We start from the raw sequence: 25,056 nt of genomic DNA on the forward strand, positions 1-25,056 counted from the left end.
GTTATTCAGATGATGTCAGCAACGGAAAAGCAGACAGGAAAGAAACACAATACCTTTTCTTAGTGCACCTGTTGCTGAACAGGACCTCTGGGCTTAATTTAATAGTAAATGTGATCGATTCACACCCAGTTCCTAAGAGGATAGCTCATATCATTAATACATTGTTCATATTTTCCACTTCAGGATGTAAGCATCAGATAATGTGCTGACGTGATTCCCAGCCGGGTGGTAACAGTGGCACTCTCACATAAACACCAGCCCCTCAGGCAGACAGCAAAGTCTGTGTCCTAGTAGAACTTAGACATAACTTCAGTAGTTAAATATGGATGGAGAAGGATTTCCGTGGAGCCAACCCTGACCCCTAGAGGGCCCTGCTATGTAGTCACTCTATGGAACAGCTATAGATCTTAAATTACAGAAGAACCTGTTTTAAAGGAGCCACAACAGCAGTATCGCTTAACAAGTCAAATGATCAAGAAAAGAAAAGGTTTTGAAATCAACACAACTCTCTAGAGGTGAAGGGTCAAGCTGGACATATTCCCCAAGTTTAAAACCTGGATTTGAGAGGAAGCTAAGTCTGAAGGTCAAGACGAAGGCCAGATTTTCCAGGGCCTAACACCCTTTGAGCAACTGGAGGAAATCTTCAGAATCTGGAATCTTTTTCCTTAACTAGACTGTGATTCATTGACCCCCTCACCCTCTGCTCTCCATGGTATCATGGAACTAAAGGCAGAATGAAAGAGGTCCTCATTAGTATCCTCTCTGTCCCACGAAAACCCAAGGGCTCTCCCCTGAGGAGTTCTGTGGTCCCCAGTCCTGACACTGGGAAACAGATGAACGACCTGCAAACATTTGATCTCGAGGGCACAAATTAGCATATGAACATCATATATTATGGAAAGTCTACCCAAAATGGACCACTCAGTGGCACAATTTGCTCAGTTCCATTTTGTTGGCATGTTGGAAAGCATTTCCTCTTTTTACTACCACAAGTTGCATTAAATCAGTATTCCCTGGTGACTAATTAGTGTCATGTTTGAGTACATATGCATATGGTGCCTTGAATGGTCTCTGCTCTGCGCTATCAGGCTTCCTATTCCCAGCAAACCCACAGCAACACCGTCCGCAATGCTTCACCATCTTGTACAGACTAAGTGGACAAGGCTGCCCTGGCCACTAGATACGAACCACTATGTATGGATGCCAAATGTTTATAATCCTTACATGCACTGAAGTTCCCCCATACCATGCTCTGTGGGCTGATCCTGTTTACCATTGCTATGCTTTAAGAAAATACATTTCCAATGGCTTGAAATAAGTAAATTCATATAACGTCAAAACAGAAGAACTTAATTAGATTTCCATCTGCTTTCATTCTGATCACACTATGGCAAAGATAATGTGATGTACACTATATGTCTGAATTCTATCTAAACATTTGTATGATTTGTAAACATGTGCCTAGTCATAGGACTATGGGCCCAAACAGTCAAAAACACCATCTGTTTAAAACATAAAGGCCTATCAGTACCACATCTCCATGCGCTCACTAACGCCTACCTGTCTACTGCCTCCTTGTTTCACAAGAGGAAATGGAGTCAGGTTGCGATGGGAAATGAATGCCAAAAACAAACACACAAAAAATAGTCAGGGGAGGCTGTGCTGCCACAAGCCTGACCACCTGAGTTTGATCTCTGGGGCCCACACGATAGAAGACCATCAACTCAGAGATGATATCTGTGGACCTTTCCAGGCGCACTCCATGCACGGATAAAACAGATGTGGGTTTTTTTAAAATAAAGAAATATGAAATTCTTTGTAACCTACATTTTATTCACTCCAGTTGTCAAACAACAACAGCTAATATGAGTCTGGTCATTGCTCTGGTTCTTGAGCGTGACCATACGGGTCAAAGTCTCAGTGCAGAACGTAAGAGGAAAGGACTCCTTCTTTACATTTACAAGCTTCCAAAACTTATGAAGGTGCAATACCATACCTGGCCAAAAAGGCAAGCGCTGCGTTTCTACTAAACGTTTCAGTGGTGAGGTTTGTGTTTGATTTTTTTTGCCTCCCCCCCCATTTCTTTTTCCTTTTTGAATTGCCAGATTTTGTTTCCATAGATTTTTATCTTCGATCACCACCTGCAGTCTCAAACCCTTTAAAACCCTTATTTCTAAGTCTAAACCTTGAAAAGCATAGTGACACTGAAGGGGTAGTTAAAGACAGGGGAAGACAGCCTCCACGGTGATGAAGATACTGTCATGATAATAAAACTATTTTAGGGTCTGGATTAGTGACTTTATCTTTACAGTTATAGATTTGGGTGTCTGATATCTTCCCAGGAAAATGCACATTATATACAACACACTCTTACATAGTTTTGTATGGGCTTTTAAGACAATGGGAGACTCCACAAAGCTATCTAAGGTCTGCCAGTTCATTTACTGTATATAAAATCATCCAAAAATAAGATGTTAAATTAGTGTACAAATAAATTATTGAATTAAGCAAATCTATTTCTGCTTTATGAAATATTTCTGGATAACCAATAACAGTCATGAGGATAAAAGAAACAAGACTAATGCAGAGGCAAAAAATGTTAATTTCTAAGGGGAATAGAAAATTAAACAACAACAATATCAAAAAGAAATCAAAGGAGAAAGTTCCTTCAAATATTTTGAAGGAACAATGTCTAGGGAGAATAAAGTCTACAGTGTTATCGTGTGTGTGTGTGTGTGTGTGTGTGTGTGTGTGTGTGTGTGTGTGCATGTACATGTGATTAGATAATTCCTTTTCTACCATTCATTTATTCTAAGCAAAATTTAAGAAACATCTACAGTGGCAACAAAGAACAATTTTAATATTTACAGGCCTGTCACAGACAGGCCGCGCAGTCACTGGCTTACACGTGCAGGGCTAACAGCTATTCTTCCACGTGACGATCATACACTATCTAGTGAGGATAATGCAGCTAGACATTGTGTTCTAATTTATTCTCAGCTTGACAGGTCATGGAGACAGAGCTATATTTGGGAGGAAGCTTACAGCATGCATACTGTTAAAATATATTTTAACATTTTAGGATGAGGTGAACGCTCTGCTGTGAACCATAAATATTCATTTACTTATGGTCAGAATGGAGTGTGCATTAGAATTCAGGAATGAACCGAGGCAAATTCATTAATATCACTGCAGACGGGACAGGACTGTCAGCCAGGTTGGGAATGAGCATGACATGGCTCACTGGTATCTGAATGGTGGATCACTAACAGTTCACTTGAATCAGCTGAACCAATCAATTAGACACATTGAATTAGTTATCACACTTAAGAGATGAATTAGAAGCTTACAGATCAAGATACAAGAACTTATTTGCCATAGAACCGTACAGTTGAAGAACTCTAGTGCCCTCATTACAACCACACAGCATGCTCAAAGAAGGGCTCTAAATCTATCCTGAACATAGGAGAAAAATAACATGGGCATACAAACACAAGATGAGTCTGTCTGTTCCAAGCCAAAGCTTTACATAAAACAATTTGGCAATCCTCTTTGGAATAGGGGAAAATGGTGGGAATATAGTTTTCAAAAAGAAAATTCCAGTAAGACATCTTCCTAGTAAAAGCACATGGCCTATTCTAGAAGGAAATAACCCAAAGACCACCACACAGGCCTTCCCTCTTGTCAATACCAACTCTTCTGTGTGTTCATGCACACATTTGTGCAGTGGCTGGAGGCCAGGTGTCAATGTGGGGTATCTACCTCAATCAGGCTCTGCCTCACTTTTTAGACAGGGCTTTTCACTGAATCTAGAACTGGATCATTTGAGTAGACTAAGCAGCCAGCAAGACTGAAGCCTCCTCTCTCCAGCTCCCCATTGCTTTGGTTACATTCATAAACCAAGATGCCCAATTTTGTAAGTGGCAATGGAAATCAAGCCCTCATGCTTGCACTGCAGGCATATTCCCTGGTGAGCCATCTCACCAGGTCTAATGTTAACCCTCTCTAGGGGACAATCACACTGTACCTGTTAACCCTTTAACAAAGGGTATTTTAAGGTACCAAATGCACATAGCATATACATTTTTCCTTCTGGGTATTTCCTCAGAGCAAGCTGTTGTATTTAATAGTTGCTTAGTTGGCTAATAACCAAAACAGTAGACACAATCTTAAATGCATTCTTCCTCAAATGTCAAGATAGTCCAAAGAATGGAAGAACAAAGATTTTGACTGTCACCAAAAGGTATTTTGTAGAGCGATTTTAATAAAAGGATAGTGAAATAACAACATCAAAAGCTTTTACAATATAACAAAAACTGGCTCTGAATATACTACATGCACTTACGATGCATACATGGAATTGCATTCTCCCTTTCAATAGGCAAACAAAGTTAGCCTAGACCCTGAGAAGCTTGAGATTAGATGGTACTAGACCAATGGCATTGGTGTACCAATCATCCAATGCTCAATTTAGCCATCACTGGGCACAAAGAGATTATTGTCACCTCATCTCATTAGATACCACCTGTCTATTAGTCATTTCATTAGCTACTTATATGCTTTTATTTTTCAAACTAACCTATTTCATGGTCCAAACCAACAAATCAAAACTAATGAAAGAAATGAAAAGAAGAAAAAAAAACCCACGGTAACACATGAAGGTTTTTATTTTAAAATGCCATCAGTAAATGACCAAGCAGACTTACCAAGAAAAGCAAGTTTAAAGAGATATGCCAAATCCTGGCCTTGACAGAGTGTCTAATAATACTTTGAGTCATTTGGCCTTGGTGTGGCAAGTGCCTGAGACACAGAGATAATCATAGGATTTAAAAGCAGACTCAAAGTAGCTTCTCTGCTTTTCCAGTATATTCTCTTGGGTGTTATTGTTGTCAAGATGGAGACCTGTGGGCTACAGATGTCTTCTATGCCTTCCTTCTGCTTCAATCTCAGATTAGCACTTAGATGGTGGTTTTGCTTGTTATGAAGTCATTACTGACCATGACAGGTCGGCTGGCTGTTTTGGAGAAGGTAACAAACATTGCACTCCACAAGGATGGGGTACACTTTGGTATCTACTGTTGAGGGACCTGCAGGAGGACCTGAGTGATCACTTGTGGAATGAGCAATGGAAATAGGGGTGGTGGTGAAAGAAGCTTTGGAGGTTTGTCTCTAGACTTCAGAATAGAAAATACAGCCTGAAAAGAGGAAGGCGAGTTTTGTTTCAAGATGTTATAAATTCTTCCACTCAACTCAATAAAACTAATACCAAAGTTATTTTTTACTCTATTTCAAAATAAAAAAGCAATGACTTTTATCTTTTAAAATGTAGGATTCCTGTAAGATGCCTCCTTTAAGACACAAAGTAATGGGGTGTGTGGGTATGTGTCTACAAAATATACCTTAAAGAAATGAGGATGGTGGAAGGTAATAATGTGCCCGGTTCCACATTGAAATGGCTACTTGCAGGGGATAAACAGGCTGTGTTCAGTGTGTGGTATCTGGGCTATAGCACCAGGAAAAATCAACATAAAATAAAGCCTGTGGTGGTGGCCAGGGCGATTTTTAAGATGCAATATTCCCATAGAGACATGCAAGAATAGCAGTTGGGGAGTAGAGGAAGAAAGCCAGCAACTCAGAACCCAACACACTGTAATTTTTCAAGGACTTATTTTCACTTAACAACATAGACTCCAGGTCTCCAGCTGTGAGGTTAGTCACACATTTGCAAAAAGAAAAAAAAAATCTCTGAAGCCTGCACAGGTCAAATTGCAGTATTGAATTATGCTACAGCTTATAAACAGGCTTGTGTCATGAAAAAATGTGTTGGAAATATTAGGGCGGTCTTATACTTTCAGATAGACCAGGGGTATGAACCTGATGGCTTCCAACTGTAGCTGGACCAAGAAGAACCCCGAGGATAACTTTTCCTTTGCAACTCTCAAGGGCACACATCCCCTGGGCTTCTTGGAAGAAAATGGTCACAAGAAACCCCTATAAGCACAGGACCCTTTGGCCCAAGCTCCTTCCTCCTGAGGACTGAATTCCAGCCTTATCATTGTAAGGCTGTCCTGTGTGTGACACAGTTGGGTCTTAAATAGCACAACCACACAGCCTAGCCTGGTGATTAAATGGCTCACCTATGTGCAATTCCACTAATCTGCATCCTAGTTTACACACAGCGTCATCGATTCAACCCTCTGCATGGTGTTGTGATGTTCCTCCCACATGTTCCTGAGAGCAGCTACCTCTCAGTGTTACACGTCAGAGGGGCTGCAGCTGAGGAAAATCAAGACCTGAGCTAGACATTTTAAAACAAACTATTTGGCTGACTGTGTGTCACATTTCCTTCTTCCTATTCAGTTTAGCTTTAATTAAAACACTATTTATTAAACTGTACTTCCTAATACACACAGAGAGACACAGAAGAAAGGAGGAAACCTCAGTTTACCTACCCTGTGTAACCAATGGGTAACTTTTTTGTTTTTTGTTTTGTTTTTTAATATATCTAATGATTCAGAGGAAAAAGAAATGAGTAACTTGTTTACACATCCCTGTAGGAAGCATACCTGAGGGCTGGATTATTCTTTAGGTCCCAAAATAAAGCAAATGCATTTCCAGCTATTCCATTTAAATATCCTAAATATTCCTATCTATGAAATACTTAACTGCTTTATCTTCCAAATGAGATGCATTCTGAGAATTCACTGCCGACTGACTAGCTTCTTCCCAAGGTGGAAGCTTAAATAGCAGATTCGGCTGTTTAAGAGAGATGGGAGTTACGAAAGAGTACAAGTGCTCTCTTATCTTAAAGTTATTGGGAGTGCTCAAAATAATACAGCGGTAAAAATAACATGAAGACACACCATAATTTCCAACTAATTTTTGAATTTTTACATTTAGAGAAAATAGCATCATACAGTGTTTTAAAATGGTTCCCCAGATAAGTTCTCATTACACTTAAAACCAAAGTCTAGAGAAATCATCACTTGAAATTCCAAACATTGTCCCTTCCAGGAGGATAAAGAACACCAGGATTTAGCTTAATGTGCCCAAGTTGTGTTGATTTCACAAAACTGCACTGAAAGAAATGGATAGTCAGTTTCCACGTCTAAAAAGAGAGGGAGTATGCAGAATTAATGGCTTTTCAGTACCCACTCCTGGGCAGTCTCAGATACCATGAGTGGTGCTTAGATCGTCAAGTTTACCATAGATAATGGAACATGCAGGATACTCAGTGATTTTAGACCAGGGAGGCCTAATCATGTGATATTAGACTTTCCTTCCCTGCCAAATTACTCTAAATTCTATCAGCATAGAAGTGAAAGACTTATTCCCAAAGTTGCTGCAATTCCATTAGATTACTATGGAGCTAATCCAGGAGCTGGGAGAGTGGCCAGATCCAGACAGCTACCTGTTTTCACAGGACCATGGACTGACATGGTCGTTATATTTTTATTTGGTTGAACAAACCCAAAGGGTTGAACAAACCCATACTACTATGTGAAATTGTATGAAGTCAATATGTCAGTGTCCTGAAACTAAGCTTTACTGGAACACAGCCTGGTGATTGCTTATGCATCATCCACAGGGTTTCCATGATACAGTGCAGAGCTCGAGCATAAGACAGGCACAGCTGAGGGCAGTAAGAATCTGGGCCTTTCAATAAAGCAGTGGTTACAGAAAGATGTAGATGTCTGCTAAGAATTACTTTCTACTTGACAGAGATCACTGTGTTCCTAGAGAGGTAGAGAGGATAGGATGATATGTACGTACACACACACACACACACTCACACACACACACACATATACGTGGCAGGGAGGGGAAAGAACAGAGAGAAGAGGAGAAGAAAAAGAGTGCCGTGAACTTTACTACACTCTTTACAAATTGGGTAGGCATAGATACCAATGCTCACACCACAAACTATTCCTCCGGACATTGTTTGTTCCTTTTAGCAAGTTTTATTATTCATTTTCTTCCTATGCCTTATTTCCTTTCTTTCCCCCTCCTTCATTTCCACTAATTTATGTATATAATTCCTTCACATTTATTGGGATAGGCACTATGTTAGACATCAGATGTTAGGAAGATGAAGGCTGGCTTTCTTTGTGGAGCTCGTGTGCAGGGACTGTGTCTGTGATATGGGGGAGGTTTACTGTGCATAGGCTGGGAAGGGTTAGTCCTTCTAAAGAGGCAGTATCTGAGCTGATGCTTAAAGGAGGCAAAGGAGAAAGCCATTGAAAGATGTAAAGAGAAGGAAATGACAGGAGTGGGCAGTGATACAAAGGTCCAGAGATCAGAAATGATTGTTCTTAATTCCAAGGTTTGAAAAAGAAAAAAAGGGACACCATACTGTCTACTGGAACATCTCTTTCAGTTGCCTGAATCAAATATCAACAGTGGCTTTTTAAACTTTAGGTACTAAAACTTGTATTAGCTCCTTTTAGCATATGTTCTTAATTTTAATATTCCCCCCAAACTCCCAAAAGCAGATTGCTATTGATTTTATTTAAAGTAAAAGAAACAAACTAAGAATGCTAGTATTGAATTTCAAATCATGCTTACACAGGAAGCATAGTCTGTAATACATGTCTACTTCAAGTGAATCTATTTCACCTCTCTCCCCCCTCCTCTCCCTCTCCTCTCCTCTCCCTCTCCCTCTCCCTCTCTCTCTCTCTCTCTCTCTCTCTCTCTCTTTCTCTCTCTCTCTCTCCTTTTCTCCTTATTTCCCTTATATTTTCTGCTATGTATGCCAGACTGGCCTCAAAACTGCAATCCTCCTGTCTCGTCTAAGTCCTGTATACCTATTATTCTTGAAAAGAGCAAGTTAATGAAACCATCATCTTAACAGTTCTGGGACCTGAAGCCGGAGGAAAGACAACATGCTGACAATGAGCTTCTGTAATAATCCTAAACACGTAGTAAGTCCTTTTTAGTTATCATGGCTATTCCACGTGCAGCTTTAGAGATCCAACAGAAACCTTTTCTGAGACCTTTTCCTTAAATCCCTTATGCCAGAAAGGCACTCCTGAATCTTATCTGTAAAAGCTGTCAGATTACAGCGCAACAATGTTCAGAAACTGTTACTTGTACATAATTTTATACTTATTTCACTGAGAATAAAAGGGAATGTACTTTTGCTGTACGTGTTTTAAGTAGGTTCTAATGTCAGGCCAGCTCTCACACATGGATGTAAACTCACTGGGGATGGCGGAAGGGTAAAGGAGCAATCATCACGTGATGAGCTGAGATGCCGAGACAGGAGGCTGCTCTTGGGCTGGCATCCCAATTCTTTGAGCTGTAGACTGCAGCATGCTCTTCCCTAAGAAGGAGCTCAAGTCTTCCAAGTCTGCCTGCACTTGTGAGAGCAAATCTATTGGCCCTCTTCTAAACAGGACATCTGTTCAAGCAGAATGGGTCACAAAGGGAGAAGACAGCACGTAGGCAGTGTTTTCTACCTTCCTTCAGGAACAAATACAGGGCTATTAAGACAGTACATGCCATTTACAGACACACTAGTGTTGTCGTACTGTAAACTAAAACACTAAGTTCTACACGATTAAATCCAGAGACAAATGCAGTACAGACTCTGGAAAACAAGAATGCATTAGAGCTAATTTTAAAATCTGAAAACAATCATGGATTATGATATGAGGAAATGCTTATTAGCCATTTTTCCAGCTCATTTTAGTTTTATTACCTTTTACACAATTTAAAATTTATGGAAATGTTTGAATGGTGCCTTTAATTTTTGCCAGAATATTTTGAACTTGGTTTAAGACTGAAACTGAAGAAGCCTGTGGAGGGTTTTAATAACAACTTCTTCAGTCTGTTTATTTAAAACACGATGAATAAGCACAACGCAAAGGTGCACAACTGAAAAGAGAAAAACGATACTGTCTCCTTCCTAGAAGGGTTTGAGCTTTCTGGATTGTTCAGCATCTTGAACCAAAAAATGAAATCTTGCTTGCCTGTCAGTAGCCAAATCTATCTGATATTCTCCACACCACTCTGTGTGTATAAACTTGGTATTTAAGAGCTTGTGAGTAGTTCCAAAATTATAGAAAGTCAGCAAGATGCTTCATTAATGTCAAATCATTAGACTTGTCCAACATATCTAATATGCTCACAAAATTTCTGTAACGTTTTATTTCGAAGAAATAGATGCTAGTATTTTAATCAAATATCTATCAATCAATCATTTTCATAAAATGAAAAAAATAGTAATGATATGAGGAGGAGGAGGAGTTAAGAGAAAGAGGAGGAGGAGAGAAGGAGGAGGAGAAGGAGAAGGAGTAAGAAGAGGAGGAGTGACAGGAGGAGGAGAAGGAGAGTTCAGGCACCAGAGGTGGTGGTAGTAGTTGTTTGTATCTCTGTGCACTACAGAGATATGCTAAGTTCATGCAAGGCATGGGAGCCAGTTGGACTTTTATTGGCTACATAAGCTTTAGTGTTCTCATCAGTTAACAAGAACAGAAATATCTACCTTAGAGAACTGTGTGAGGCCTAAGTGGCATAGACTTATGAAAGCACAGTGTATGAACTAAAGAACTACTCCGTAGCTGTCGATTCAGAGCTTTCCCTCCTCCTTTGCTGCACAGAACATCACTTGGGAATGATTCAACACAATCTTTTTGCTACTCGTGTGGTTGGCTTTGTTTTTGAGACGTCACACTCTGTATTCTATGCTGACTTGGAACCTTAGGGCCAATGCTCTGCCTAACAAGCATGATCTACCACACTCATGTTCGATTTAGCCCAATTTGACAGGAAATAGTAAACAGCACAGAAATGTTTATTAGACTTAAACGCAGTGAGTTTTCAAGAACCCACACTCACAAATCCTCTACAATATTTCTTCACATTCCAAAAACTCAGTCAGAAACTGGGAAAGGTGAGAACACAGAAATGACAACTACAGCTTCTTTTAGCAATATCCAGCGCATATTTACAAACTCAAGGGTCATTTCATGGGTCAATGGAAATTTGTTCTACCCAGAAAGGTATGTGTGTGGTGTTGGTTTTCAAGTTGGCTGCTCACGACAGTCACAACTTAAAATGCTTCTTTTCATAATTGTAATTGTAATTGTAGAAGAGAAAACAGATTGATATGGCTGCCTTCCAACATCGTAGGCCCAATTACGGGTGTCATGTATTTGAGGTAAACTATTAAGGGGCACAATGCATGTGCAAATGCCCCAGGAGTAAGGGGACTGTTGGCTCTGGAGACTTGTAGACTCTCCCAGACAAGCCCATTAACACCATTAAACACTATGATGAGCTGAGATCGTCTCTCATTTTCATTTTGAAGGAAATAGGAGTGGGTGTGTAAATCCACAACTGTGCCCCTGGCGCCTACAGTGGGCTCTAAGCATGTCATCGAGGAACGCGTGCTGCCTGTGTGAGTCGGCTGCAAGGGAGGTGGTGGGTGAAGAAGCATAAATCGCTCTTGTGAGGGCAACTTAGTCTGAAAAAGACTGCCCCTGAAAGTATTTTAGTAAGTTTCTGTCACAGAGTGAAGTAGGGGCTTTTAAAGACTATGGTTTGCCTCACACTTCATAAAAGCTTCCAAACAGTGCCTCTGTTTTAGGCCTCCATGTTGGCTGAGCTCTGAAAACTGCTGGCTCCTGAGGACCTGTGCGTCCACACAGATAAATAAACAAAGCTCAGCTCACTTTTATATTTCTTTTAGTTTCAAAAGAAAACAGCCTAGTCAAACAACCTCTATATATTTGATGATAGAAGACTTCTCTTGGGGTATTCTATTTTCAAGTTTTATTCCATCATAAATTGGAATTAAAATTAAGTCGCCACTTTCAGGTAAGAGAGGGTGATAAAATTTAATGATCACTAGAATATCAGGTGGAATCCACTTTACTGAGCTTGCTTCCTTGCTCTCTGGAGACCTCCTGACGTAGTAAATTGAAGTGTGCAAATCTAATGAGATGAGACCCTGTTCACCCCAAGACAGGCTACTAATATTCATCTCTGCTGGGACGGCATATGGCATGTGAGGCTGGTGAGTCTCCTTACCTCTTCAGAAAAGAGTAATTTTAATGAGCTATTAATCGTCTTGCCTACAAAATGGCAAAGGGGGTGCCCCTCCTCCCCCATTATCATGCGTGTTTATTTTTGCTGATGCATCACTTAGAATGCCCACCCCTATTCCCGTGTCTTAGAACAAATAGACGCACAGTCATTTGCCTCAGTTCTGCAGGAAGCATCCTGGGAACACGATATATGTAGATGTGGGATGTGATACATTCTGGTTTCTAGGCTGATAGAAGTTCCATTGAAACTCTCAAGAGTCAGCCCTAGGAACAGATAGGCTGTCACATGGCCTTCCAGCTTAATAAAACCTTAAACAGTTAATTCCAATTTGTCAGTTTTTGAAACTGAGAATTCTAAAAATACTTCAGAGCTCCCAAGAAAATGAGTATTTCTGGGGCATGAATTGCTCCAATTCATCTGTCTGAGAGGATAGAACCCATTTCACCATTACATCCTTTAGAAAATGATTTTGAAGGGACACTTAGCAGTTGCCCGGCCCTGCATTTGTGCACTGAGAGAAAGCAGAGGCCTTTAGTCCTCTACAGTCTAGTGGGCATGACTGACAGCAGAAGACTGGAAATGACCAAGGCAGTCTGTCAGAAGCCCAGCCTCTGCCATGGGTGTTTAGCAGTAGGACCAGTATCTCCTGGGTCTGCTGAGATATTAATATACTATTTTGTTCACTTCTGCCAGGGCATTTATTTCTGTGTGTCCATCACATTTATGGTGGTTTTTTTCTTGCCTAGTTATCTCCAGCAATGTGCCTGCCAACGCTATATTACTATTTTCTATTATAAAACCCTCTGAATTGATATTTGTCAGGCTAGTTAAAAAAAATAAAAACCTATAAATTCATACCTTATCCTATTTTTTTTCTCTTAATACTCTGTGCTGCCACAGGCTGCTCCTAAGTAGCTAGCATAAAGTAAAGGGTGTAGAAAATGTTATTCATTGTAACCTATTTACCAGCACGCCATGGAGGTAGGAAAACCAAAGCCAATACCTACCCCTCCAACCCTAAAATAGTTGTAAAAGCAATCATCATCACCATCATCATCATCACCACCACCATCATCATCATCTACTTCTTCAAACAGAAGAGTCAAAACTATTTTTAAAAGCCAACTAAAACAAATTAAATTCTATAATGAGTCATCTGAAAGGTAGAATGTCATTATTAGTTAATGTCCTTCAGGGAATAGCTCTGAAAAATATCTTCTAAACATTTACATTACATTACATTCCAGTAAAGAATTTTGGTAATTATGAAGTGCATTGTAACCATCAGAAGTATTCATCTCCACTGTCTGTGATTCTTTGAGGGATAGCATTCTCTTCCTGCTATTTCACCCTTTCCTACTTCTTTATACACTTGCCAAAGGCATGCCTGAACCAACCCTCACCATGTGATGAGGTCACATGCAAATGCCTGAGGATGGAGGTAGAACAGGAGTAGGAAGGAACAGGAGTAGAAAGGAGGAAGAGGGGATGAAAAAGGGAGAGAGAAAAAGGGGTGTGGGAGGAAACTGTGTGTCCTCGTCAACATTTTAAAATGGAAATGACAGAGTGCTGGTAATTTTTTCAGTGGGTGGGCCTTGAGGAGGTGAACAGGTAGTGTTCAAGGTATGGAAACTTGCCAGGAACCTGTTATGTGCTCAGTAGCTGATACTTAGAAAATGAAAGACACAAGAGTTACATCACAAGCAAGACAGGACTAAGAGGACAGTAAATTTTAGTTCTGAGGCCAAACAGAGAACTGAAAAGATCTGTAGATATAAGAAATATTTATTCTGTTCTCTTCTCTATCTTTCCCTTGATATGAGAACACAGTGAACTTCATGATACTTTGTTCTTGTGAAGTTTCTCATTTTAGGTCTTAGGCAACTTAACAGGTTTAGGTCTTTATCCATAACGTCAATATTAGTATTCCCTGTGATCCAGCCTAGGCTTACATTTTTCTCATTGTTTACATTCCTGTGACTGTTAGGTCACTCAAACACTGTTGACAACAGAGTTAGTGACATCCAATTCTGCATGCTCACTTTGCCCTTCTGAGTTGTAAACTCAGGATCACCACAAGAACACACTCTGCCCCTGGGCACTTCAACACATGGATAAATAAAATAATTAGCTAGTTTCTGACAATCACTAGGGAAAATGACCATACACAAAAGGGCCTCTTTATGAAAGCCATGGGCTTCTCAATACATTTTTTCTTCCTAAATACTGACCCAATGTTTTCTTTTTCTTTTCTTTTTTCTTATTTTCTATTATCTCTGTCCTTCTTCCTTCCTTCCTTTTTTCCTTCTTTCCTTTTTTCCTTCCTTCCTTTTCCTTCTTCACTTCCTTCTTTACAATCCTAACATATAGTAGGATGCCTCTGCCCTTCCGCAGGCAGGCTACCTTCACCTAAAACAAGATACCACCATCCTTCAGGAAGAGTGTCACAAATCCAAAGTGGAGTGGCTTTCTTGCCTTCAATCTTAACCTGGCTCTAGTTATTTTCAACTTTAAAGTCAGATACAGTCAAAATACAAATTCCACCATAATGGACTATGTGCAGCCCCCCAAACCTGGGAGTGTGCCCTTCTACCACAGCCTTCTTAGCACCTAAACTTTCCCCTAAACTCCCCTGGATAAGTCTTAATGATCATGTAAACACTGGCTTTAGTAAGCTACTCAGGTCATCGTCTCTGCTGGCTCAACCTACCTACTTCTAGCTATGCCCCTCCCCCATAATACATAATACAGTTTATCTAACTACCTAACACCCAGAAGTGTTATATACTAATATGTTATCGTTTATTCAATATTTGTTTGAGCCTTATAGATACCTATTAGATTTAAGAACATAGAAAGCCAGCAGCCCTTAGGAAGATAATGTTTAGTGTAGACTGGCTGGGATACATAAGTAGAAGATGATACTAAGTTGCTATTAAGTAATTCGCTCTTCTGGGCTAGTCAACACTAAGTAAACATTTTAGGGAGATAGTTCTATGACTTGGTATCACAGATAAGAAGATGGGCATAGCCAAGTTAATTGAGTTGCCTGAGGTTAGCCAATGAGTTGGAGGCAGAGCACAAGCTCTTGAATTCCATTCTTTACAGCCAACAGTTTTTGGAAAGCAAAGAACTCAACTTGGTTCAGTGGCCCTCTCTGAATTCTTGCCTATGGTATTCATACTGGAGGATAGAAACTCGAAGATATAGAACCATCTTCCATGGGTTTCAAGACTTTTCTATGACGCACCCTGAATTCCTGTTATTCTGAGGTATTAGCTCCCCCTCTTTGAGTGGATAGAAGCAAATACCAAATACCATAAAATGTGAAGGGAATGCTCTACTCTATTGTGCTAGGACATCATGTTGTACAACATGTATCTGTAAAGGCCCATGGTGAGCTGGCTGGTCCATTTTTTTTTTTTTTTTTTTTTTTTTTGTTGGTGAACTTTTTGATAGAAGGGGTACTGACAATAAATATCTGAGAAGCAACACAAGCACTACATCTAATGAGGTAACTGATTCAAAGATTGGTATTATGTGCTACTATTTTAAAAGGCTACATATATCAGTAGATATGCTTAACATGTGTTATTCTGGGACCAGTGGTAGTTGTAAGACAGTGCTTTCTACAATAAACACCACTGATATTAATTTCAGAGGTGAGTGGTGTGGGTTACACTTGATATTCTTCCTGGCCTCACTCTTGTTCACGTTCTATATTCTAATAGAGTGGGCGACATGTGAAAAAAAATGATCACTACAAAACTATAGCTAACATATATCACCCTTACTACATGTGGAGTAGTTTATACCGTCCTAATACAATGCTATGCTATGCTATGCTATGCTATGCTATGCTATGCTATGCTATGCTATGCTATGCTATGCTAACCAAGCATTTTCAGTTCAATTATACAATTTTATCTTAATGGATATGCCATCAAATGAAGAACACCCAAATCAAAACAATAGACCTTGTTTGCTGTAGTCAACCTGACCCATTCTTCATTTACCAGAAGCAAACAGAGTCACCCCTAAAACACGCATGGCAGCTCATTATTTTATCCTCCAGTCTGTCTTTACTGCACAAGGCCCAAAAAGATCTACAAATGGTCAAAGTATTTACAGTGCTTAGGATCCCACATGATGTCTGCATCTGAATGGCAAGGGCTCTACTCTAAAAGATGGCTATGGGAAGCAAACTCAGACTTCAGCTTTGAAGTTCCCATGTCGTTGTCACCTCCTGTGCTGGAGTAGTTGGGATATGGTAATAAGAACAGATTATAGATCAGAAAAGCAAATATTTTGATCACAATGATACTTGTCCTATCTGAAAACTGACTTTACCTGGAGAGTTTCCACTTCTTCATCTTTCCTTTGAGTCTCTTCTAGCAGACCTATAATGAGAAAATAAATATCCATGAAAACACAATGTAAAAAATGGCTTTCTTCTTAAGTCAAGTGCTTATTAAGGTGTGAAAAGGAGGGTGGAAACAGTACCCAGTGCCCCTAGCAATGGAGCTGTGTGAGTACTCTTGATCCTGTCAACCTCAAGCCAGAGGCAAAGCCTCAGAAATTCTCAGCTTTATATGACATGAAAGAATCATAGGAACTCAGTTAGAATTATAAATCAGGCTGCTATGAACATAGTAAGTAGAGCATGTATCTTTGTTGTATGTTAGAGAATCATTTGGGTATATGCCCAGGAGAGGTATAGCTGAGCCCTTAGGTAGAACTATTTCCAGTATTCCAAGACTCCAGACTGACTTTCCAGAGTGGTTGTTCCAGTCTGCAATCCCACCAACAATGGAGGAGTGCTCCTCTTTCTCTACATCCTCGTCAGCATCTGCTGTCACCTGAGTTTTTGATCTTAGCCATTTTGACTGGTATGAGGTAGAATCTCAGGGTCATTTTGATTTGCATTTCCCTGATGACTAAGGATGTTGAACATTTCTGTAGGTGCTTGTCGGACATTCAATATTCTGCAGTAGAGAATTCTGGTAAGCTCTGTACCCCATTTTTGAATGGGATTATTTGGTTCTCTGGAGTCTAACTTCTCGAGTTCTTTGTATATATTGGATATTAGCCCTCTATCAGATGTAGGATTGGTAAAGATCTTTTCCCAATCTGTTGGTTGCTGTTTTGTCCTAATAACAGTGTCCTTTGCCTTACAGAAGCTTTGCAATTTTATGAGGTCCCATTTTTTGATTCTTGATCTTAGAGCATAAGCCATTGGTGTTCTGTTCAGGAAATTTTCCCCTGTGCCCATGTGTTTGAGGCTCTTCCCCACTTTCTCTTCTATTAGATTCAGTGTGTCTGATTTTATCTGGATGTTCTTGATCCACTTGGACTTGAGCTTTGTACACGGTGATAAGAATGAATCAATTTGAATTCTACATGCTGACCTCCAGCTGAATCAGCACCATTTGTTGAAAATTCTATCTTTCTTCCATTGGATGGTTTTAGCTCCTTTGTCATAGATCAAGTGATCAAAGGTTTGTGGGTTCCTTTCTGGGTCTTCAATTCTATTTCATTGATCTACCTGTCTATCTCTGTACCAATACGATACAGCTTTTATCACGATTGCTCTGTAATACAGCTTGAGGTCAGGGATGGTGATTCCCCCAGAAGTGCTTTTATTGTTGAGAAAAGCTTGCACTATCCTGGGTTTTTTTGTTATTTCAAATGAATTTGCAAATTGCTCTTTCTAACTCTATGAAGAATTGACTTGGAATTTTGACGGGGATTGCATTGAACTTGTAGATTGCTTTTGGCAAGATGGCCATTTTTACTATATTAATCCTGCCAATCTATGAGCATGAGAGATCTTTCCATCGTCTGAGATCTTCGATTTCTTTCTTCAGAGACTTGAAGTTCTTGTCATACAGATCTTTCCCTTGCTTGGTTAGAGTCACCCCAAGATATATGTGTGTGTGAGTGTGTATGTGTGTGTGAGAGTGTGTGAGTGTGTGAGTGTGTGAGTGTGTGTGTGTGTGTGTGTGTTTAATTTGTGACTATTGTGAAAGGAGTCTGTACGTGCTGGTTTTATGTGTCAACTTGACACAAACTGAAGTGACCTCAGTTGAGGAGATGCTTGAAACCCAGCTGTAAGGCATTTTCTCAACTAGTGATCAAGGCGGGAGCACACAGCCACTTGTGGGTGGTGCCATCTCTGGGCTGGTAGTCTTGGGTTCTATAAGGGAACAAGCTAAGCAAGCCAGAGGAAGCAAGCCAGCAAGTAACATCTCTCCATGGCCTCTGCATCAGGTCCTGCTTCCTGCCCTGTGTGATTACCAGTCCTGACTTCCTTTGTTGATGAACAGCAATGTGAATGTGTAAGTTGAATAGATCCTTTTCTCTCCAACTTGCTTCTTGGTCATGATGTTTGTGCAGAAATAGAAACCCAGACTAAGACAGAGTCTTTTCTCTAATTTCTTTTTCAAGTTATATCCTTTGAGTAGAGGAGGCTATTGATTTAATTTTCTATCCAGTCACTTTGCTGAAATTGTTTATCAGGCTTAGTAGTTTTCTGGTGGAACTTTTGGGATCTGCAAATAGTGATATTTTGACTTCTTCCTTTCCTATTTGTATCTCTTTGACCCCCTTTTGTTCTCTGATTGCTCTGGCTAGGACTTGGAGTACTATATTGAATAAGTAGGGAGAGAGTGGGATGTCCTGTCTAGTCCCTGATTTTGGTGGGATTGTGTCAAGTTTTTCCCCATTTAGTTTGATGTTGGCTACTGGTTTGCTGTATATTGATTTTACTATGCTTAGGTATGGGCCTTGAATTCCTGATCTTTCCAAGACTTTTAACATGAAGGGGTGTTGAATTTTGTCAAATGCTTTATCAGCCTTTAATGAGATGATAATGTGGGTTTTTTTTTCTTTAGGTTTGTTTAGATAGTAGATTACTTTGTGAATTTCCTTATATATCCCTGCATCCCTGGGATGAAGCCTACTTGGAACCCAGAAGTCCCTCAACAGAGGAATGGATACAGAAAATGTGGTACATTTACCCAGTGAAGTACGGCTCAGCTATTAAAAACAACGACTTCATGAAATTCTTAAGCAAATGGATGGAACTAGAAAAAAATCATCCTGAGTGAGGTAACTCAGTTTCAGAAGAACATACATTATATGTACTCACTGAAATGTGGATATTAGGCAAAAAGCTTGGAATACCCATGATACAACTCACAGACTATATGAAGCTCAAGAAGAAGGAAAACTAAAGTGTAGATGCTTCAGCCCTTCTTAGAAGTGGAAGCAAAACACTCACAGGAAGTAGAGGGTAGGAGAGACTTGGGAAGAAGAAAGCAGAGGGAGAGGAAACAGGGGCAGGATTAGGTATGGATGAGATGGGGATGATATACAGAGGGTCAGAAAATTGCACAAAGGTATGTAGCAATGGGAGATGGGGAACTGGGGGTAGCCACCAGAAAGTCCCAGACGTCAGGAAAGCAAGAGGCTCCCAGAATCCAATGGAAATGAGATTAGCTGAAATCCTCAACAAAGGGGAGGGAGAACATATAGAGAGAGACTATATCCAGAGGTTAGGCAAGGCCTCAGGTTGGGGGATGGGGCCACCCACCCATCTCCAAATTTTTAACCCAGAATTGCTCCTGTCTAAAGGAAATACAGGGACAAAATGTGGAGCAGAGACTGAAGGAAAGACCATCCAGAGACTGCTCCACCTGGGGATCCTTCCCATATTCAGACACCAAGCCCAGACACTATTGCAGATGCCAAGAAGTGCTTGCTGACAGGAGGCTGATATAGCCTTCTCCTGAGAGGCTCTGCCAGGGCCTGACCAATACAGATGTGGATGCTTGCAGCCAACCATTGGACTGAGCACAGGGACCCCAAGGGAGGAGTTTGGGGAAAGACTGAAGGAGCTAAAGGGGTTTGCAACCCCACAGGAAGAACAACAACCAACAGGACCCCCAGAGCTCCCAGGGACTATCCACCAACCAAAGAGTACACATGGAGGGACCCATGGCTCCAGCTGCACATGTAGCAGAGGATGGCATTATCTGACATCAATGGGAGGCGAGGCCCTTGGTCTTGTGAAGGCTTGATGCTCCAGTGTAGAGGAATGCCAGGGTGGTGAGGTGGGAGTGGGGGGGTAGGCAGGTGGGAGAGCACCCTCATAGAAGCAGGGGTGGGGGTAGGATGGGGGTTTGCAGAGGGAAAATCAGGAAAGAAAAAAGGATCCAAAAGGGCATAAACATATCTGAAGCATTTTATTTGATGACTATATAATCAATATCTGAAACATTTGATTCAATGACTATATAAACACCATGTACCACAAAACTCCTTATAGCAAAACGTAAGAACAACCCATTTTCTCTTAAGATGAGCTCTCAAGCCAAGTCCCACCCCCAAAGTCAATATTTGGAACCAAACTCAAACACCGTGCAGTGATGAGTGTTATTAATGGAAGCAGAATACCACATCAACTGTAAAGTCACATTTTTATTATCTATCATTTTATCCTGAGAGAGTGGGGTGTATTACAGGTATATCTGACCAATAGCTTGGCAAGGTCTCAGAGAAATGAATGGCTAGAAGGGAAAATAATCAACTGAAGAGAGATGCATCCTCTTACATACCTAAATTTATGCACTTGCTATAAAGGAAAATATATTTGGCTAGCAGAGCTCTCTGCCTCCAGCTACACCACTGTGCTACAATCTTGTTAGATTTCACAAGCCTAAAGAGGGCTGGGCTAAGTCAGAACATGGATGTGATTGGCATGAAGCACATTTAGCCGTACATGTTAGAATACTGGCACTATAGTGCGACTGGTGTACCTTACCAAGAGCTGGTGCTACATAAAAGCAAAGCATAACTGGAAGAGATCCAACATACACATCACCCAGGCAGACACAAACATTTTAGCAAGTGCTAAGCTAGAGACCAGCAGGAGGAAGCAACATAAAAGGGACAAAGTAGCACGAGTGTGTCATGCCACGCAGGTGTTGCTCTGAAACTGTAGGAGGTATCACTGGAGGTGATAATGGATGGTAATGGCCCTTTGAGACTGTGCACTAAGAGGGCTACAGAGGTAAAAGCTGATTCCCATAAGATGCGGGACTCACAGGCAGTTTCTGTTCAGGCTTCTTTAAAACAACTGACTTTGTCTCCAAAAGCCTCCCATAATCATGAGAATCAATCAGTGGCATTTCGGGTTTCCTAGCAACAAGGTATAGAAACAAACTTGGATGTATTAGACAGGTGTCCTCGGCTCTCTTGCTTCCTTCCACTTCACTCGGCTGCTCTGGGACCTTCTTCCTGCATGCAGGCTCGTGCTATGACCTGATTCCACATAAGAACCTCTCTCACTGGCTTTTACACGTCTGCTTTACAGGGAAGTTCCCTTACCACATGGACAAGCCCGAGATGACCTGCGAATGATAAGAGGCACATGGCCCAGGACACTTCCTATTGCCACTCTGAAGGCTGCTCCAGTAGGCAGCCAGCAAATGTCCAGAAGCAGAGCTGGCCAGCTGATCTGAAGGTAGGTTGCTACAGATGACCCAGGCTCAGGTCCAGACGAGAGCACACAAATGGCTCAGCTAAGCTCAGGGCCACTCCAACTCAGAACTTGAGAGCTGGATTGTGAACCAGTTTTGCTAAAGCCTAGTTAGTGGTCATGGTTGGGAAGCAAAGCTCTCCTGCCAAAGCCTCCCATGATCAAGTGAATCAACAATGATAAAGCAACATGGTGCTGTTTCTGGGTGGATTTTGGAAAAGAGTTTTCATTGGCATTTCAGGTTGCTTAGCAACAAGATATAGACTGCCAAAGAGGTGAAGGAACACAATACTGTCCCCACTGATTGTGACCAGTACCCCTTGCCAAGATCAGTAATTTTGCTGTTTGTGCTCACAATAAATACATGGAACCAGCACTAATCTAGGTAGTGTTAAAGGCACATCTACAGCCTTGTTCTCCTAACTTATAATCTACCAGCACAATGTGCACTCACTTGCGCCATGCAGTACATAATTATACTCTTCTGCCACTTAGTTTTTAAAGTGTACACATTTGCACTCCTACTTGCTTCAGGAATCTTCTGAAATCAAAGTCTGGACTTCCCCCATTTTCAGAACTACATAATTATAACTCTTCTGCCCTTTGTTTTAAAAGTGTACCTCTGTTGGAAGCATTTGCAGCCTGTGTTGGAAGCCTCTGATAAGTTGAGCCTGTGTTGAAGCTTCCTAGCTACTGATCGTGGCTGGCGTGGAATGGGAAGCCAGCTCTGAAATCAAAGTCTGGCTACTTCCCCTTTTCTACTGATCGTGGCTGAACTGTGTTGAGAAGCCCTAGCTCCTGATCGTGGCTGAGCCTGTGTTGGAGAAGCCTTAGCTACTGATCGTGGCTGAGCCTGTGTTGGAGAAGCCCTAGCTACTGATCGTGGCTGAGCCTGTGTTGGAGAAGCCCTGTTTGTTGGGAATGAAGAGTGGGACTATGAGCCTCTGTTGGAGAAGCCCTAGCTCCTGATCGTGGCTGAGCCTGTGTTGCAGAAGCCCTAGCTACTGATCGTGGCTGAGCCTGTGTTGCAGAAGCCCTAGCTACTGATCGTGGCTGAGCCTGTGTTGCAGAAGCCCTAGCTACTGATCGTGGCTGAGCCTGTGTTGGAGAAGCCCTAGCTACTGATCGTGGCTGAGCCTGTGATGGAGAAGCCCTAGCTCCTGATCGTGGCTGAGCCTGTGTTGGAGAAGCCCTAGCTACTGATCGTGGCTGAGCCTGTGATGGAGAAGCCCTAGCTACTGATCGTGGCTGAGCCTGTGTTGGAGAAGCCCTAGCTCCTGATCGTGGCTGAGCCTGTGTTGGAGAAGCCCTAGCTACTGATCGTGGCTGAGCGTGTGATGGAGAAGCCTAGCTCCTGATCGTGGCTGAGGAGCAACGTCCTACTGCCAACAGAAGGCAGCTCGCAGAATACAGTAAAACTGCCAATGAGGTGAAGGAACACAATGCTGTCCCCACTGGTGTGGCTAGTGTCCCTTGCTACAACGAGTGACCTCATGTATTCTTAGAGAGCTCAGAAGAAATGACTGTGACGAGAGCCTGAGGACTGCTTTGCACCCTTGCTCGATGCTGGCATGCTCAAGCTCGACTTCAGTCTCTAATAGTCCACGACTTTCTTAGAGCTGCTGTGACCGAGTAGCTTCTGTGGGCTTCACTTAATGAAAACTTCAGTGAGAAGCATAGCAGCCTGAGCACCTCCCTTAGACGGGCACTAGTTTTTATGTTAACTGACGCTAACTCATTATGATGTGCAGTGTTGGGAACAGGAATCTTACCTGGGGGAAGAAGCAGGGAATCATAGATGAGAACTGAAGCCTCTGGTTTGGTTCTGGTTTGGTTCTGAAGCACAGTTAGGGTAACACAGAACAACAGCAGCTTTGCACCACTTCCTTTGCAGTCTTTGCAACAGTCCCTTGGTATTTAAGGAAACTTGACCCTGTCTTAGCTTAGTGATGTCATTTCTAGCTTCATAAAAGCAGGAAATATACCTGATCTGAAAAGGTAAATCACATCCAGGCGTGCATCACCAACACACCAACCTAGGAACATGACTCCTGAAAATGAAGATCGAACTTAGAGATAACTGTCCTCTCTTTAACCATCTACTATGAAACATCCCACTCCATCCTAACTTGGGCAGCTGATACTGGGCAGGAAGGCACTTGAGATACAGCAGCATTTAAGGCAACACTCAGGGTAGCAGAAGCTTTTAGCTGCTACACCCAGTCAGTCAGAAAGAGGCCCTGCTACATGTTCCTATGTGCCCTGTCCTTTACTAAGAACAGTGGAAAATATAAATTCTCAAAAGCTCAATATTCAAAATTTACTCTGTGTATCTTTCTTTGTGTACAGTACTCATGGTATAATGAAATCCAAGTAGCACGTGGCATCTCACAAGGGACCACAAATGATAGATTTAGCCCACTACAGGTATGCTCCTGATAATCAAAGCATTAGCTGCATACATGAGAAAATGGTCATGTTTTTCTGGTTTTTTTCTTTTCCCCTGGCTATCAAGCTAATGCAATTATTGACATTGTAAGGATGGCAGAAAGAACAGAAATAATACAAGGGCAAATTTTCATTTTCTCTAAAGAAGCAGAATTCTATTTATAAGTGAAATACACATTATATAGTATGTACTGCTAATAAATAATTTAAAAGGCTGAAAGGAAGCTGCTTTAGGAAAAGTTGAGGTGAGGGGCATAAGGGTTATCAAATAAGCGTTCCTCTTGTTTTGAGACAGACCCCCATAGTGTCATGTGGGACTAAATGTTTTAAATGACACTAAGAACCCCTGATACATACTAATCACCTTACATCTTACAGATGAGGACTGAGCTCCAAGACATACAGTGCCCATAAACTGAGCCCAGGACTTCTACAGTGGACCTTGGCTTCCAGGAAACAATGAACACTACCCTCTTCTACACTTCAAGACTTGTACTGAAATGTTCTATCAATCCCTCTTCAGCCACACATGCTTGTACAGTGTCTAATTCTTCCACAAACTGAAAGAACTCTTCACTGGCACTCAACAATCTGGGAGCAGTCCACCCATTCCTGGGCATCTACAGGGGTCGCTCTCCACTCCAGTTGCCTCATATGTGACTGAAGGAAAGCAAATGCTCAAACAGTTGAGAAACCAGATGGTTAGAATATTAGCATACAACAAAAGTAATATCTTACAAAACAAAACAATGAAAAAAGTTTGGAATTTTTTTTGAATGATCACTGAATAATTTTCCAGTTCAAAAATCACACAGGCCAGCAAATATTTTTCCTATTTCATTATACTAGTCAAGGTAATAAGATAAATATAGTCAAGTATATTTGGCTATAAATTAATATTGTTGACTCTCTGAGCACCATATACATGAATTAACACAACCATAGTCTTAAAATACTCTTTTAGACTTATGTATGCAATGACCATTTATAAATGTATTCTTACTTTGTCGATGTGC

The 25,056-nt window shown here is 41.2% G+C and overlaps 1 protein-coding gene across 1 annotated transcript in view; it reads right to left on the reverse strand.

The window, feature by feature from the left end:
- The window catches only part of Cep128 (centrosomal protein 128), a 348,062-nt gene that overhangs the window by 58,988 nt on the left and 264,018 nt on the right, over positions 1-25,056 (reverse strand). Inside the window, exon 21 of the mRNA XM_032908227.1 lies at positions 16,402-16,451. Within this exon, the coding sequence (XP_032764118.1) occupies positions 16,402-16,451 (50 nt within the window). The remainder of the gene's footprint in view (positions 1-16,401; positions 16,452-25,056) is intronic.

Source organism: Rattus rattus, chromosome 7, assembly GCF_011064425.1.
Source record: "Rattus rattus isolate New Zealand chromosome 7, Rrattus_CSIRO_v1, whole genome shotgun sequence".
Classification (NCBI taxonomy): Eukaryota; Metazoa; Chordata; class Mammalia; order Rodentia; family Muridae; genus Rattus; species Rattus rattus.